Source organism: Trachurus japonicus, chromosome 14 (genome assembly GCF_045865225.1).
Source record: "Trachurus japonicus isolate A0001 chromosome 14, Traja_1.0".
NCBI lineage: Eukaryota > Metazoa > Chordata > Actinopteri > Carangiformes > Carangidae > Trachurus > Trachurus japonicus.
Genome location: NC_140920.1, coordinates 10,877,383 through 10,896,298, shown reverse-complemented (window position 1 = coordinate 10,896,298; position 18,916 = coordinate 10,877,383). Strand labels below are relative to the sequence as shown.

The 18,916-nt window shown below is 43.2% G+C and overlaps 1 protein-coding gene across 2 annotated transcripts in view; it reads left to right on the top strand.

Annotated features, from left to right (window-relative positions):
- abr (ABR activator of RhoGEF and GTPase) overlaps window positions 1-18,916 on the top strand; it is a 126,267-nt gene that overhangs the window by 21,405 nt on the left and 85,946 nt on the right. The window contains exon 1 of one of the 2 annotated variants that reach the window (XM_085797493.1): window positions 945-1,091. The exons of the other annotated variant lie outside the window; for it this stretch is intronic. Coding sequence (XP_085653619.1) covers window positions 1,031-1,091 — 61 coding nt within the window. The 5' untranslated portion in view covers window positions 945-1,030. Of the gene's footprint in view, window positions 1-944; window positions 1,092-18,916 lie in introns of those variants that run through there. 2 annotated transcript variants of the gene reach the window in all.

Genomic DNA, 18,916 nt, shown 5'->3' with positions numbered 1-18,916 from the left:
ATCTGCTGTTCTGTACCAATGGTGCATTCAAGTCACGTTAAAGAATCTGTTAAAATTGTGCTCCAACTCACATTTCCCTCATTTATTGTTGAACCTTTCCTTTAATATTTTTCCCATCAAACTCAGATACCTGTACATCTTAACTGGAAGTGGTTAATGATGGTTGACAATGTTTATTTGCGTTTACTGCTGCAGTATAACAATGTTTTTTGTTTTTTTTTATTGCCTTTTAATCTCAGTGAGATTTTCACACATACAGGATTAAAGAAAAGAAAGATGGTGACTCAAACAAAGACAGAGAAAATTGAGCTTGAGCAGGTTTTTTTTTTTTTGAATGTCAGGTCAAATGAAAGCAGTTGAGTCTGCGTGTTACAAAATGAAACAGCATCCGCCGATTCATTCACATTTGACATGAGCAGCACCACACAGTCATTATGCTGCTTCTGAATTCCTGCCTCCGCTCACAGGCAGAGAGAGAGAGAGAGAGAGAGGGAGGGAGAGAGAGAGGGAGGCTGATGAGCTGTTTGCGCAGAATCAAAAGAGGGGGAGAGGGAGAGAGAGAGAGAGAGAGGTGGTGGATGAGAGTGAGCGAGCAAGCCAAAGAGAGAGAGGGAGTGCTTCTCCCTTCCCCTAGCAACGGTCGGCGGTGGTCGTCTCCAGCCTGTTGTTTTCTCTCTCTCTCTCTCTGTCACACACACACACACAGCACTCAGTCACACACTCCTTCCTCGGCTCTTTCCGCTCCTCTCGTCTGCCTGTTGGACACCCGGAGGGTCGTCTCGTCTCGTCTCGTCTCTTTTTGGACATTTTTTTCCAAATGGTTCTTTGCGCTTGTTCCCGAGAGATGAACGCTGCTGCTGTTGTTGTTGTTCGAGGATAAGGAAGCAAACGTGAGCAGCAGCAGCAGAGACAGAGACAGAGACAGAGACAGAGACAGAGACAGAGACAGAGACAGAGACAGAGAGGGACTGAAGAAGAAGCAGGGAAAAGAGGCAGAGTGAGTGAGTGAGACAGGGAGAGGAAACGGAGGATGGAGCCCCTCAGTGCTCGTGGCCTGCCCCGGCTCTCCTGGATCGACACCCTCTACAGCAGTACGTATCCCTGCTCCATCCCTTCATCTCCTCATCTTTTTACTCCTCTCCTCTCCTCGCATCGCTTCCTCTTTTACCTCTAGCCATTTTTACCCAGCACCCCCTCCTCTCTCTCTCCATCTCTCCCTCTCTCTCTCTCTCTTCATCTCATGGGCGCCGTGCAAACACACAGTGAACACTTTGAATTTTCTCAGGGCTTCCAATTACAGTGCATCACTCTGGCTGTCCATAACAAGATGGTTAACCCTCACCCCTCCTCCTCCTCCTCCTCCTCCTCCTCCCTCTCCTCCTCCCTCCCTCCATCCTCCCTCCATCCTCCCTTTTCACTTGTTCTTGGCTCTGTTAGTGTTATAAGAACTCGTGTCTGTCTTTTTGCTGACTACTGAGCGCAGCAGCCCGGGGGAACCCTGGAGATGTATGGTGGTGGTGTGGGAGAGTGTGAGTCATGCTTTACAAGCCGAAGGTAGAACTTTATGTTCCATCCCATCAAGGACACACGCTCTCTGATGTTGAATTTTTAATCGTCTCTATGTTGTGGACTTATAGCTGCGATGTCGATACAGCCTGACGTGTCTACTACTGGACGCTGGCTCACTTTGATTTCCTTCACGAAACCTTGAACTTTCTCTGTAGAATGACAACAACACAACAAATGATGGGTTTGTAGCCTACGTTGTGTTTCCGAGCAGTGAGTGAGAACCAATTTGCAGTGGATGCACACATCCCAGCAGGCACAGCTGCGACTTCCCTGTTTGTGTGCATGCTGTTTAGGTGCTCTGTGTGTCCTTGTGTGCGTGTGTGTGTTGTGAGTTTTGGGCACATGACACAGCCTTTTGGGATTTGCTCTGCTGTGTCACCATTGTTGCCATGCCTTAATCTGCTGAGAGGGAGTGAATAGAGGAGGAAGAGGGAGACCGGGTGTCGGTGTGTTTAGGATTTTTGTAAAAGGAAACACAGAGTACAAACGTGTTGTCAAGTGTATTTGGAGGGCAGCTGTTCTTCAGAGGGCTCACACCAACACACTGAGGGCAGCTGCATCGGTGATTAATGGGAAATCTTCTGTCTGTCCATTTGACTAATGATTAAAAGTCACTGCAAAGTGTATGATTTTGTAAATTGTTATATCTAACATTGTTGTCCACTGTTGGCCATTTTGCTGAATGATTTGTGAGAGTGAATTATCTCAAGATAATTTGCAGCACGTGTGGTTGTTGAAATCAGCTGCTGAAAGTCAAAAAGACTGATTTGACTGTACTTGAAATGAACTTATTTTCCCTCTTGCAGAGAGTTGGATAGGACGGATCAATACCTCTCTTGTGTCTGACATGAATCTACAATCAGGAGGGGATTACCTCAGTGTAGCATAAAGATTGGGAGCAGGAGCCCCAGTTTGCCTGACTCCGTCCAAAGATTAAAAAAAAAAAAGAAAGAACGCCAGACAGAATGTCAGTAATTACCATGATTTCTTATTCACTTGAACAGTGATTGCACACTTCTGGACCTCACTTTGTCTCATTTACTTAATCCTCATGTTCACCAAATCTTAAAAACACTTCAGAGTGACAGTCGCTGTTTTATCTCCCGCTCACAGGACTCGACAGAAAATAATGGGGTTGCAGTTCAAACTGAGCTCTTTTGGCCTTGAGGCAGCGGTGACCCTTCGCTGTTCCTTCAACTCTTTCACTTCCATGTAGTTTGAACAAATGTGATTTCAAGTATTTAGATTTTATGATGTGAAAAGTTATAGCAGTTGACTTTCAACATGCGTAGATCCATTATTAACATGAACATGACGTCTAATTAATCTGATTTCAGAAACCACATTTAAGGATCTCTGTAGGATAATATGCTTTTCTTTTTCTGTGTTACAGCAGATGCAGTAGATTAGCATGCTAGCCATTCTATGCTACTGTGTTGGTCATGTGACCTTCATCTTGCAGGTTGTAGCGGTGTCTGTTAAAGGGATAGTCCAACATTTTGGGAAATTGGCCCATTGCCATAATCCCTATAGTCATAGCAGTAGGTTCGTTACCTTTAATTGTCGGTGCAAGCTATCTTTTGAACAGCGGAACAGAGCCGCAAGCTGAGTTGTTTTTGAGGCAAATGCAGAGGCTGCTGGCCAAAAAACTGCCCCCGATGGGAACGTGCATCAGCGGTTTTGCATGAATTTACCTCAAAAACAACTCTGTTTCGTTCTGTTATTACCTCGTAGCGTGGTGAATGTGCAGGTCACAACTTGTCCACCAGAGCGTTTTGGAGTTGTTGGATTGTGAATTTGATGAGTTTGATGAGGGAAACCAAGAAATCCCATTAGCCTCCGTAGTCTAGCTCTTAGCAGCTCGCGGCTCTGCTCCACCGTTCTAAAAATTGCTTGCACTGACAATTAAAGGTAACAAACCTACTCCTAAAAGATTTACAGTTCGCTTTCTATGTCAGATGGCATCGCAGACAGTGTTTTGTAATATGTAGATAGATGTGTGAACGCATCACAGCACTGATTACATAAGTACTGAATTATCACTGCATGTATTAGTCCACTTCTTTAAAAAAAATGGATCGGGTCAACGTAACTGTATAATAATGAATTTTGATCATCGGGGACTCTATACTTAGTCTTTGTACTATTTTAAAGCGGCTATTTTGGTTCTGGCGTCGCTGCGAACAGGGAACAGAACAGAATACATCATAACTTAGCACCTAATCTGCTTTAACGCATTTGAAATTCTGCGAGAGGCTGCATGTGTACAATAGGAGACGGACTATTAACATTACAACAGGCTGAATTCAGGCTTTGCTGTGAGCTCTTCTGAGGGAAAAGGGCACAATCCTTTTATGCACCTGTCATTTCATCATCCCTTTGCTGTGCCACCTCCCTTTATCCTGCCTCTGAATGTCTTGTGAAAATAAATTGGTACGCATTTGCTCCCTTTGCCACTCAGGGGAATATAAAGTAAAGTACAGCACCACTTTTGTGAGGATTTTGTGGGCTTCGGTTAAGTGCGCTTGTGCAGAACCCCTACAATGACCCCTTTAAACAGGCTGCTCATCAGTTCTTAGGCCATAACAAACCAGGACACAACTGACCTAACAGTGGAGGATGACTCATACCTAGTTGTTAATGGTGTGTGACGACCCAGTCCCACCCTTCCTAAGCCATAATGCATCAGCAATAAAGCTTCATTAGTTGTGTAGTGGATTACCAAACACAGGGCTTTAATTGCATTCTGTCTCCTCGGCCACTGAAACTGTCTTAATGGCTCAATGTTAAGCAGTGACCACACATCCTTAACTGGCTGAGTGAAGCGGATGTAGATGCTCAAAGCCACAGGCATGTTGTTCCCTCAAGAGTCTCTCTCTCTGTTCAGTCTCTTGGATTTCTGTTCCACTGCATCTGCATTTCTTGTACAGACTAAGTCACAGAAATACACATTTAGGAAAGTGCATATAGTGCGTGCTGGAAACGTAATTGAACAAAACTAAATAAAAGCTGCATGTGCAGGTGCAGAGCTGTGCAGACTGGCATCATTTTAAGTACACAAAGACACTCAAACAAAATCACCGTCCCAGGCCTCTCATCAGTCATCCTCTGCCCCATTTGTCTGGTCAGCATCATAAGTGGTAGACTCCCAGACGGCTATTATTATTGTGTGTGTGTGTGTGTGTGTGTGTGTGTGTGTGTGTTTGCCCGTTAGGAGTACATTTCGTTCAACAGAAACCCTCTTATTTTCCCTCTCATCCTCGCCCCTCCATCACTTTTTCATCTTAATCTCAGCGGTTCATTATCATTGTCCCGAGTGTGTTTCTCACACATCCACACACACGATAATCAGTTTTGTCATAATCTGCAGCAGGATAAAAGGTTTTTTGTTCACCCATGATCTGATTTTAGAAGCATTTTGGTGGGGCCACTGTCTCCATTTTCAGTCTCTAACCACTCCATGGGTTTGCTCTGTGTTGTATTGTATGGCTGCTTTTATTTCTTTGTTGCTTCAGCAGCTTGTGTACTTTGGAAATTGTCTCCGGCTGGCTTATGCATTTGTGTCCTTCACTGATGAAAAAGTGTTTTGCCTAGTTTGCCCCAGTTTTGGGCCAATATGCTTTTGTGTTGATGCGGACATTCAGCCAGTAGGCTACTGACCTCTTTGTTTTGGGATTTCAGACCGCAGGAAAAAGACGAGATATAATGTCGAGCTAAATCCACTTTATCAGTCATGCTAATACTCACATCAGATGGCTAAAATATAGTCTTTGGATACATACTTATATTAGCAGCCTTGATTTATATTGATTGAGTCTCTCTGAAATTGCTACATTTGTTCCACTGTACTGCATCATAGAGTAGATTTAATTTTCAATATGTTCTTTTTTTCATTTTGTATATTCAATATCTGAACTCAAATTAGTGTATTATTGTGGTTAGGGTTTTTTATCGTATACATAATCTGTACTGGGCTTTAAAAGCATGAATCTTAATGGATCTTTACTCCTGTTTGCACAGGGTGAAATCACATAATTATTCTTATTAGTATTCTCAATCCACATTAAACCTTAAAAAGAGTTTCCAAATGGATGTTTGCCTCCAATCCCCAGATATCTGCACTGCACTGCAAGTGCCGCATCCACAGTCTGAGTGGCAAAGTGACACTAACTTCAGGATCTGGCAGCCTGTGCTGTAACCTTCACAGAATAAGCCAGAGTCCTCTATGGCTCGCTTCAGCGCCACGTGATCCTAAAGCAACATCAAAGGAAAGCTAGATTACGTAAGAGCCAGAATATGGGAATTTTGGCATGGCAGAGCAGAGGTGTCACGTGCACATGCAGAGACTCGTGCATGCACGTATGTCAAAACGATTTTTCCTAATCCGAGTCACAGTGAGGACGACTCAAATTTATGTGCATCTCTGAGGGAACATTAACCAAAAATCCATCCTCCTCGTTTCCACAGAGAGAGCTGAGGGTACTAGAGTTCAGACAGGCGGGCTAAGATACCACACTGGGCCATTTCCAAGTATGTAAAGGGTTAACATGTGCTGAGTAATCCCTACTAGTCTCTGCTGCCAGCATGTGCAGACAGTAATATGGAATAATATGTTTCTAGTGAGAATTAATCTGCTGCCTGTCCTGTTGCCATCCAGTGAGTGTGCTTTAATTATAAACTGAAGAAAAACATGAAATGTAATGTTGTTGACATCACGCTTTTTGTTATGACATTATGAAACAGTTGTCTTGAGGGTTGGAGACAAATTAGCAAATCTGATGTAAAGGTACCAGTGAATCAGGGCAAGCCTGCTTCCAAACAGACATCTGCACAGTCTTATGGAACATCTTCTAAATCACCAGAGACACACGATTAAAAGTACATATTCATTAATTTTATCACTCATTCATGGTGCTTACATAATTGTACAATCCATAATGCAGTAACATGATTATATGGCACTTGTATTCAGTGCAAAATGCAATTAGTAATTAACCCAAGCTTTAGTGTGACCTTGGCAGGATGCACACATTGGCTTATGTCTCAGTGAACCTGTGACCTTTTGGCCTTTAGATCTGTCCCTTTCACCTTTCAGTCTTCTGCCTCACTCCAAACCTCTGTGGAAACAGATGCTAATAGTTTTTCTGTTTTGCTTTCACATTTCACCACAGAATAGCGGCTTTCCCAGGCTGTCAAAACCCTCGGTCTGGTTCCCCTCTGCAGCACATAAACTGTAATGGATGTAGCACACTTTGCTGCTGGCTAGCTGCTCCTGGCTGACTCCCGACCCAGTCCCAGTTCTGTCTCCAAGTGTTTAATGTTAGTAGTTAGTTGGCTGTCACACGGCCTCCTTCAGCAAACAGGAGCACAGCAAAATGATTCTGGATAGCGTCCCAGCAGAGTGTTGTAGGGAGGGGGTTTAATACAACCAGGGATGTCTCATTTATCACACCTCACAAAATCTATTTTGACCAGCTCCCGCTCTCCCTCTGCCTCTCCCCCGCCTCACTGTGAATTACAGATGAGTCTACTGCTCGGTGCCAACAGAAACAAGTCCAGATATGATCTGATGGTGTTTCCCAACAGGTCAGCTGTGGCAAACACAAAACCTTTATTCTTTATTCATGGTAGAGAAGTAGGCTAATTCTTTAGAGTGCTAGTCACTTTTGCTTTTGAAATATACAGGTGCATCTCAATAAATGGAAATCATGGAAAAGTTTATTTAAGTCAGTAATTCAATTCAAAAAGTGAAACTAATAGGTATATTTATTTATCACACACAGGATGAAAATGAAACATTTCATGTCTTTATTTATTTCATTTATTTGAATTGTAATGATTATGGCTTGGACCTAAAATTCAGTATCTCAAAGAATTTAATATTACAAAAGACCAATTTGATAAAGCATTTTTAAATTACTTTTTAATATGGAAATGTTTGCCGTTTGAAAAGTATGTCCATCTATATGCAGTTATGGTTGGTAATCATGTTCAGAAACACTTTTTGTTATACTTGGTGAAATGGTCCGTCTATCCTGAGAGTAAGCAATACATTATGTATTCAGAAAAAGGAACGGAAATAATCAGACCTCTGTGGCAGCTGCAGGACTGACAAAACTCTGACCAATCCATGGCTTTCGCTAGTCCGAGAGCAGAAAACCAATCAGATGCCTTCATGTCTAGTTCTGCCTATACGCCAAATCAAGCTGCCGTCTCTCTCCCACTCTCCCTCGTGTGCGATCAGAGTCTTCATCTACATCCGCGGAAAAACCACACTCCAGTCTGGTGGCAATGCGCGCTGGGTGTCTTCACCTACGTCCACAGAAAGGTGAAGGCGTGGCTTCAGGGAGCAGTCTGAGGAAAGGGGCTGGGTCTTTTGACCTGTGTATTTTCAAAATGTGGCCTGCTAGAAACGTTGCTATTTGACTTGAACTAGTGGAAATGGGCTTTTCCATGATACTCTAGTTTATTGATGCACCTGTGACGAGATTAACTCACTATTACCGGCAATCAAAGCCTGGACCTCTTCAGATAGAAGCTTATAATTACCTGTTTTATCATCTCAGCATTAACCAGTTAATCGCCGTTAGCCCTGCTGCTCATCCCACAGCTTGCCACAGGCCTGATAAAATAGCCACTTTCTGCATTGTGTCCGCTGAGAGTCAGGTTTTGCTTTTTAGGAATAAAGATTGTGTGTTGTGTAATGTGTGCTGCGCTCCATGTAAAGTCTTGAATCATTGTCTTCCCACTGTACAAGCTCCTCCATTATCCTGATCAATAGCCGAAGCTGTTCCCTCCCTCTCCTGTGCCGTAGCTATAGAAACAGACATTTAAGTCTGTCCTCACTCACTCACACACACACTGAGAGGGAGAAAGACTCTGAGTCAGCCTAAAGCAGTGTTGTTATGTAATGCCGTCATCTTCCAATGCCATGCTACTGCAGCTTTGTGTTCAAGCATCCTCCTCTCCTCCCATTGGGCCTGTAATGGGGTTCATGCTTATGTAATGGACTTCATGTTCATTTCTCCAAAACAGTCAGTAAACAGTGGCATGATGCTGCTGAACAAAACTCTTCTGTCTCGCATAAACAAGGGTTCAGTCCATCAAAAGCTTGTAAAGCACCTGACAAATGGAAAACAAAACAATGTGTACATGTAACAACAGATGCAGGGCAGGTATCAACTGCACTGCAAGTAAGTAAACTCCCATCGTTTCAAGTGAGTGAGTCCAGGTGAGAGGACTGAAGCAGAGAGCTGGCATCAAGTCATGACGCCAACTTATCCGCTCGCTCTGCTGGGGTTCCTCTGAACCAAGGCTTCCTGGGTTTGTTCAATGGCAACCGTGTGAATAATAGATGAAGCATTTGGCCCAGCTGAGTATGTTGTTGTGGCTCTTTCACACTCTGCAAACAAGCTGGAGCTCACATGTTACTCAGATTGATTGATTGATTTGGCGAGAATATCCGGTTTCTGATTTCCTGACCGGTATAGTTTTTTGTTATTTATGGGGCATTTATTCTCTGATAATTAAATTATATTTCATAATCTCTTGACTAACTCCAACTAAATGATCTCCGACAATATAAAATGTAATCTCAATAATATGCGTCTGAAAACCTATACATGATTTCTGCTGACAGATCTGCCCTAAAGCTACTTTAGCTAATGTTGGCATAACTTAATAACAGAGTATATCATTTGAAATAGGGCAGCAACTAACGATTATTTTCATTATCGATTAATCTGTTGATTATGTAAACGATTAATCGATTAGTTGAACTTGTTTGGTCAATATAATGTTGAAAAATATCAATCCGTGTTTCTCAAACCACAAGATGACGTCCTCAAATCTCTTGTTTTATCCACAAACCAAAGAGATACTGAGTTTATTGTTATAAAGGATCAAAGAAACCAGAAATATTCACATTTAAGAAGCTGAAACCAGAGAATTTTGACTTTTTTTCTTTAAAAAAAACTACTCAAACTGATTATTCGATTATCAAAATAGTTGACGATTAATTTAATAATCGATTCTACTCTTTGATTAATCGATTAATTGTTGCAGCTCTAATTTGAAATCGTTTTAAATCTGATAAATCTTTAATTTTGACCAAGGACTTTAGAATAGCACACTGTCCAGATGATGCTATACTTATAAAAGAAGCTGTACTGGACGTTAATATCCTGATATTGCTGAAGGAAAAACAACCTAGCTCACTGAAAGCCCTGTTGTTGTTGTTGGATGAAGCTTCTGAAAAACGTTTCTACAGTAATCTAAATGTAAAAAACAAGAACCAAACAAACAAATAATAGTCAATACCACCAAATCTTTCAGCATGAATGTGGTTGTAGCTTGTATTTCTGAAGCAGTTTGAATTGATGGCTCATATGAGCAGCAGCAGCTAGAGTCAGATCTGTTGCCATCTTCTCATGGGTGAAGCTCTGCAAATCCTTTGTTGTGCTTGATGTTAGAGGGTGTGTCATGTGTCTGAGTGTGTTTGTGTTCTGTGAGTCTGTGGGGACCTTCACCATGTCCTGAGGGGCTCGAGCAGTGTGTGTGCATGTGCGCGCGCATGTCTCTGTGTGTGTGTGTGTGTGTGTCTGGTATGTTACCATGGACAGCAGTCATCCTGTAGGGCTACGGTTACCACCATCCTCTTCTTCTTCTGCCACCCATGCCCCCCTTCCCCTCAGCCAATCGGCACAGAGTAACACCACCCTCCCGACCAATGCTGCGGCTGGCGTGTTTACATGCTCCCGGAAGGCAGGGCCCATGATTAAGCATTCAGGTTAGTCAAGCGGAAGAAAATAGAGAAGGAAAAAAAAAAGAGGGGAGGAGGAGGAGAAGAGGGGTGAGACAGGAAAAGGAGATGAGGCCATTATGAGTTGAGAGGGTTGATGGATGCAGTCGACCAGACACACTCAGGTGAACAAACACACATGGGTCATATATCACAACGGGCTCACAACACAATCCTGAATCACTGATATTAACCCGATTGCTGTTGCATGTTTTCAACCTGTATAAGAAACTGTCAAACCTTCAATCAGTTAGTGTGTGTGTCCGTCAGTGTGTCTTTGTGTGTGTTTCATTAAAGATTAAGGCCCCATAGTAAGAGCTGCCCTTCTGTTCCTCAGTAGGTCGTCTTTCTGCTCGGGTCAAAAAAAACGGGATGCTGACATCCAGCCTGGTTCCTTCAGCGTCATAGAGACGCTCAGTGTGAGAGATAAACAGGTGAAATGGAAACCTCCAGGCAGGTGGAGGGGTTAATACATCATTTGAGATGTGTGTGTCATGGGAGCTGCAGGGATTATAGCACATGGAGAGGAGAGTTGGGAGGGATGTGTATGTTTTCCAGGAAATGCTTGAGATGTATCAGAGAATAAAGGACTCATGGAGAGATAGACATGGTTTTCCCTTCTTATTCAAAGGCAAAGGATACTTGATTTGTATTGGGGAGGTTTATTATTCATGTTTTTTTTCTTTTTATATTCTCCCTTTTTGAATATAAATAGGAAGATTGCACCGTTACTGTGATTTTTGTGGCAAGGCCATTTTTAAAAGCACTTTCCACTTTTTACTCTCCACTCACACTGACCTTTTGTAGATGGACCAAACTCAAAATCAATGGAGGTCTCTCTCAATTCTTTGTGTGTGTGTGTGTGTGTGTGTGTGTGTGCACGTGCGCTGTGCGAACACACTCCCGCCAGATGGCCTTGTGGCTGTGAGTGCTCTCTGTGTATCAGGCATCACCCTGCATCTTCTCTTCTTATCTTATCCTCCGTCGCTCTCTTTCCCCCAGTGTCTCGTTCAATAGAAATCTCTTAAAATAAACTTCTGGAGCGAACGCTGAAGGCAGCCTCATCGCTCGCAAAATCTGCATATGAATTTGCATTTGTGCACGTTTGGGTATATAAACTGAATAACACAGGATAGCTGGGGACACGTGAGACACCTTGTAGTTTTTACCGCTTGGCAGATAACAGCAGTAACAGTTGGCTAATGCTTGGTGTTGGTACGAGAGAACAGCAAAGCATCACTGCACACACAGCCCTGAGAGAGAGAGAGAGAAAAACATTGTAGATTAGATTAGATTCACTATTTTCCTGAGAAGTCACATTTAGTTGTAGTTTTCCCATTTTCCCTCATGCAGGTGTTTCTCTTTAAGCCTACACTCTACATCAGTTCTCCTGAGACAGAGGAGCTGACTCAGTTTCCTTTTTTTTTTTTAATCTCACTGGCAAATTGTTTTTTTCGTAACTAAGATCTTTTCTGGTCGACAGTCGAACCCCACTGCCAGAATTCAGCGTTAATTGGTAGCGTGCAGTCGTTCCGATATTGTATTCATAAAGTTTTCAGTTTTCAAACTGATGCTAAACACGACTGAAGTGTTCTCTATAAAGCAGCTGTCTCTGGGTTTTAAAAAAAAAAGTAATAACTGGCCCTGGAGGCTTGGTATGGTGCAATCCTGTGCAATAGCGTCTCGCATCAGTGAGGCTGATATAATATCATAATGCTGATCGGGCAGATTTCTATTTCAGTGCCTCAAAGTTGTCACGGTGATAAAATGTTGACTAATTCCCAGAATAACTTAGTAACTGTCCATATAACAGTTCGGGTTTTGTGTTTTCTATCCACCTACTCTGCTCAGAGAATTGATAAAAATCTGCTTCTAAGATAGATCCAGTGTGTATTCTCTCTTGGAGTACACACACTGCCAGTTCCTTCTCCATCTCTGTTTTTTTGGCTGATTTCTTTTTTATTTTTTTCCTTTTTCTTTGTCACAAACTTTCTCATCATTTTTCGTCCTGTAGGACAGAGAGAGAGTCTCTCCCTTTGAAGCCTTCAGTAGCTTCTATCAGCCTTTCATTTAAAGTAACTTTCATGGCGTCACCGTGTTGTGAAACATTCATAGGACCTGACTAAGCTGCTCAGGGCGTCCTCCTCTTCTTCCATCGCATCGCACACCTAGAGTGTATCAACCTCATTGCCTCCACTCTGCATCATATTCTCCTAATTGGGCTGCAGAGTGTAATAGATAGACACCACAACCACTGCCAGCGTTGCCTTGAGGGCGATCGACAGCCGCTTGCATTTTAATAACTTCACTCATCGCCGCTCTTTTGTTTCTCTCCGTGGTTTGATACACTTTGTATTAGCACAAGCCCACGAACCAATGTGGAGGCTGCTGCTGCTGCTGCTGCTGCTGCTCCTGACTGAGCAGCACCAATGCCCACACATAGAGCCGCATGTTGTTGTGCAGAACGTGGGTGTGTGTGTGTGTGTGTGTGTTGGCAGTGAGTGGCTCTACAGTCCAGGTAAGGGATTGATTGATTCCCGAGTCATACCTGCTCACAAACACAGGAAGGCCGTTGATGTGGGAAGTGGAAGTGGGCTGTAAAAAGACTGTGGATTAGTACTGTAAGAGCTGTGTGCATGTGTTTTGTCTCTTTGTGTGTGTGCATCAGAGTGTCTGCACTCCAATCTAACCTCTTGTGTTTGTGTGTGTGTGTGTGTGTGTGTGTGTGTGCAGACAGACAGACACAGTGTCGCACCCCATGCATGACAGCAGTTGTCCTAATCTATGGAAGCAGCGGGTTGCATCCAACCAGCCCAAGCCTTGGGGGGATTTAATCCAGCTAATTATAATGTATAGTGCCTGGCTGCCATGGTAACGTAGGTTGGTTTTGGGGGGTAATTCATGTACGTGGGTCTGCAGCCGAGGGGGTCCTTATCTCTGGCTGCCTACAGGCATATGGCATGTGAAGATATGCAGCCGGACTGAAATTGTCATTCATCTGAGGGAGAAGGGGACGATATCGGCTTTTATTGAGCTCTCGTCTGGCAGCGAAACGCTCTGGATGTGTTGTGGAGTGGATAATGGGCGCACATCTTTATGAGCATCATCTCGGTACTTTTGTAGTGGAACGCGTACGCAGAGTAACACAGGGGAAAAAAACCTCACGTGTTTGGTTTGACTCTGGATTGGCAGCTCTCCTATTAAAGCTCTGGAGCCTTCTCTCCTTTCTCTCTCTCTCTCCGGTAACTAATGTGTGGGAGTCCTGCAGCTTGCTGACCTTTTGAAAGTGTGCTGTTCCCTGAGCACAGTGGTTAGCATTATCTCAGGAACCCAACCCATTATCATCTGGAACAGGCTGGATGAGGGGAAGAGGGGGGAACAAAGACCCCGGCTAAACTGGATGACTCACAGAGCTTTCAGACCGCAGCTACTCACTGACTTAGTTAACGTCATTTAGCATTACTGTGACATCAGGGCCAGCGGGAAACAGTGGGGTTATGTGCTATTTGTTTAAATGGAAGACGATGCACTGAAATTTAAACATCATTTAGGGATTATAAATGCTGCTGCTGCTCACTCTTTTTTTCTCAGGTAGACACAATCTGGGGATTAAATCTATACTGTGGAATTGGATTTAGCTCGGTGAAGAGAATATCTCGTCATGTTAACAGTGAATTACACATCTGGATGTAAATTAGCATCAGTCGGAGGAGGTAAAGAAAAAAAAATAGATCACATTTTGAGGTATTCCTAGAAGCAATCTGATTCAGTTGAATAATATTGAACATTGGAGGGAGGCTGTATTGAATGTGACTATGAATCATTCACACCTTACCCCCTTATATTCAGCCCCCACACGTCGGCTCAGGAACCTGTGTTTATTGCTGCCTCTACCTGTGCCACATCCTGCGTTCATGTGAAATTCATGTTGTTATTTTTGGAGCATTAAGCTTTAGAAGCTCTCAGCTCACACACAGGAATGCTTGCTTACATCTTCAATAATACGCTGCCTGTACCGTAAAGTTTGATCGTTCTTCTCGTGTGTTGTTGATGGATGGAAAGGTTTATCAAGGGAAGTTGTTGAAGAGAGAGCAGAGAATCCACTGTGAGGCTCCTGGGAAAGTTTCCTGCTTTTCTTTTTTCTTTTATTAATCCCAAAGCAGAAACGGTTGGAGTGTTACAGCAGTGTGTGTGTCTGTGTATGTGTGTGCTAAGTACATTTGTGTATTGATCTGTAACAAATCTGGATTGATCACAGCTGAGCTTACTTGTGTAGCGAAGCATCGTGGAGCAAAGAACACAGTCTGTCTGCTCCACATCTGCCTCCCTGGCCAACAGCTGTTCTGTCAGCCCGCAGGTTTACCTCGGTCGGGTTTGTGGATGGAAGGAGGAGGACATCTTTGAGCACCTGATGATTCTGGTTCACAGAAGGGGGAAAAAAAAAGGGGCTCCATTAAAAACTAATGAAGCAGCAAATCAGGTGCAATGATTTCACAGAGATCTCTTTTATGGTTATAAAGCTTAAGAGCAGCTTAAACCTGCAATTGCAGGTTTTGCATTGATAATTTAAAGCTTCATATGTCTATACGCTCACCAAATCTCCCATCTTTCATTTTATAGCGTTTTATTCTAAGCATTTGCATAATGTGTGAATGAGATTGGTTTGCTGTGATGCTATATTGCTGCTGGTTCTATCCTCAGAGGCTCATGTCAAGCTGAAAAAGTGTATGTTGATGAGGGGGAACACGGGCCGGGGCTGTAAAGATAGACCTTCAATAAAGGCGTTTAATTTCCCCAGCGTCGCCACCTCCTGATTGATGACTTACAGCACAAGGGAGTGTAAAAGTTTATATGTACACGGTCAATACACACGTACACACACACACAATGACCACACATCTGTCAAACCACTGATGTACTGTCACGCCGTCATGGCTCCACGGGGGCAGGGAGGCTCGTAGCAGAGCAGGCGAGGAGGACAGGAGGCAGGACTCCGTCTTTTTGTTTCTGTCTTTCATCTGCTCCTCGGAGAATTGGATCTGTTATGGTTGAGCTGCCTCACATCTTTTGAGAGTGGCACCGAAGACACAGAGGAATATCTTTAAAAAATCACACACACACAAAACACACATAGCTACACACTGTATATGTGCAGTATAAAGATGGTGCAGACATGAGAAGACTCTTTTACATGCATTTTCTCCTGTTTTTAATTATCTCCCTTGACGAACTTGAAGGTGCACAAGAACTCTGGCTCATAAACACACATTTTTAGCCTGTGCGTGTGTGTCCGTGTGTGTGTGCGCTAAGTCACTGCAGCCATGCTCCTGGTACAGAGGCAGGCCTGCTTCTATGTGCCCACACAGTGCTCGCTGGCTGCAGGGCATGATGTAATCCCTCTCCTCCAAAGCAAAATTGCTGAGCAAGGCAGCACAACTCCCTGATTGAATTCTCACACTGCAGCAGCAACTTTCCTTTCTCTGACTTTGTTAGTTTTCCAACTTTTTTGCACCCGGTCCAAGCTCCTATAGATGGACTATATAGGAGAGAGGTGGGAGGACGACTGTATAGATCTGATGCTGTCTAGGCATCCTCTTTCTATCAATTCTGTTTCTTGCTCTTTAACAGATTCTCTTGTATAGGCGGTGTAAATTAAAAAGCTGCATGGCCCTGCAAGCAGTTCATAACAATCTGTTTCAGATTAATTTCTCTAATCACTGGATTAATTTTACACTGCACGCACTTGTGTATTAGTATTTTTTTGAGGGGTCCAGGTTAGGAGAGTAAATCAATACCCAACAGTTTCTCTTTTTTCATTCCCTTCACATTTGTGTATTTTTCAGATTTTTAAATTAGGCAAATATAATAAACAATTTCCACTGTTTTTTATGTGTTATTTTATCATGCAAGATTAGTGAAGAAAATAATTGGCACAGGCCTTGGTAATAAAAATAATGACTAGTTGCTGCCCTTAAAATAGGAGCATGAATATAAAAAACGGGCTCTCTGCACAGAGGATGCAAATATTTGCATATGCAGACTCACCTGTCAAGAAGTCAATAAATTGTATTGAAGCACCACACAAACTCTGCAGCTGCTGCGTTGCACACACACAAACATACACACATGCTGTCACTGCCTCTACATTATGTATCAGAGTTGATTCAGAGGTGAAGTGAGTTATCTCAGGTAGCTGAGCAGCAGACGGCTTCATTTGCATACAAACCTATTCTCAGCGTTTCATGTTTCCATAGAGCAGAATTGTTAGCAGTTGATATACGTTGCTTGTGTTTTTTTTATCTTTTAAGTGTGTTTGTGTGTAGTATTTTGTCTGACACAAGGTTGTGTGTCCCTGCTGCTGAATTTTGTTTGTGTGATGGATGGCTCTGTCAATCCCAAGTAGCCCCGCGGACATGTTGGTAGGTGTGATGTATGTCTCAGCAGGTTTCTTTAGGCCCACTCACCCCAACACATCACTGCCCACATCACTTACCTCCCGTCGGACTCACATTCACACTCAGCTGCAGCCCACTCTTAAAAAGGAAGGTAAAAAATATATATTGTATGGGAACGGTGACCTCTCGACACAATAAACCCGTCCTCCCTGTAACTCAAGGCTCTGTCTAATTTAACAGGTTTGTATAGTCTGATATACTTTCACTCTTCCTGTACGGCTCATTTCCTGGTCAGTGGGTAACAACAGCTTGTGTGTTGTGTGAACAGGTAAACACTTTGCATAGCTGACGCTGCCATTCGGTCTTTTAACATCATGGCACCTTTGTGTCATAACAATTTCCCCATTTAAAGGTTATGGCTACAACTTTTTCATCAAAACGGTTAATTTTGCAAAAATAATACATCCACAGAACGTCTAGAGGGGTGCAGAATAAAAGTTACTGAATTTTTTTGTCTGATTTTGTAAATAAATAATTGTTCTATAAATTTTGACGGATCCAAAATATATAAATATTTACATTTGGTTACGTTGGCAACGTCGGCATGAAATGATCTCTGCGCCAACAGCGTTAGTATGTCGATGTCACGTGAGGCAGAGCTCACAGGGGTGCTAATGCTAATGCTAACTAATGGTTAGCCGGTACTGTTAACGTTTCCGGTGCAGGCGTGATGATGCTGTGGCTTTGTCGGGTTCGTCTGCAGTTGAGTTAGCGTGAAATGATTCAGATGTGTTTCCAGTCCGCTGTCAACACCGGAGCTGCTGCTCGTTAAATACGGTTAGCGTTAGCTTAGCTTTAGCTACTAGCCACTCCCGTAGTGTAACTCTAAGTACCTGGCAACCAGTACAATTGACACTTACAGTAGGCTACTGGCCGCGAGTAGTTAAACTTGTAGCTAACACCTTTAATCCCAGAGGAACCTCCTTATCTAACATCATTAGAGGCATAGACAATGGTGAAGACAATAAAACACTTGAGGGTGTGTCAAAGGATGAGCAGCCATGGTCATCATGCGACAGAGAGACAAAACAAAGAGATGATCTGAAATGTGGGCTGTAATGAATCTATAAATCTGGCCCCATGGACAGTGATAGATTTCTTCATTTGTGTTGGGTTCAGAGGCGACGTGGGCTTATAGAAGAGGAGAGCAAACCGTATTATCCCTGCAGAAGTTTACTATGTGTGTGTGTGGGGTCGGGGGGTCGCAGCTTGTACTAACTCTGCAGCTAAAGGTATGAGTCATGGGATCACCTTTACAAGTTTCTCTTGATACAACCAAAAAAGCCTGGTGGCAAATGGCAACCTGGCCAGTTGTCATGGCAGCCTCTCTCTGTCCTCTTACCATGGAAACTAGGTGGCATTTACTAAAAGCGACAGGTGGATTTAGAGCCGTCTGTCAGGAGAGGTTAACGGTGATGGTGATGTGTGCTGACACTGGGCTCGGTGGTGGTATAAACAGGTAGCAGCAGGCACAGGGCTGCAGATTGAAGTAGTGGCTTATGTAATACTATTTGTTAGGCATGGTGGACCATCTCTACTGCCACACACACACAGCAGTGGACTCCCCGTATCGCAGTATCAAACCTGGATAGCAAACTGACACAGCCAAATGACGACTAGCAGGAAAAACATGATTATTACTCATAATAGTGACACAATGCAACAATACAACAGCTTTGTTCTTCTCACGTGTCGCAGTAAGAACCAACAGTGTGACAATGAGCCAGCATGCATGTGTCACATGGATCACCAGAGATTCAGGACCATTTATCCTCTGAGTAAAAAGCGGAGCTGAAGTAAAGTCCAGCCATTTGTAAAATTGCAGTGTAACTCTAATGAGAACACTGGCAGTGTTGTTGGCGTTTTAACAGCTTTTTTCTGATTGATTTCATTTCATCTGCTTTGATCCCATTCTAATAAATTTTCCTACAACTGGCTGCTCAGAAACTGCTGAGTAAGTTTTATTTGCTTAAGGCAGATTCCAACACTTTTGCACATTGTCACACAGACGCTGAAGTGAGCAGTTCTACAATTGCAGATTTGAGTGCTCTGCATGAGTGTGTCTTTGTGTGCGCGTGTGTGCGGGCGTATT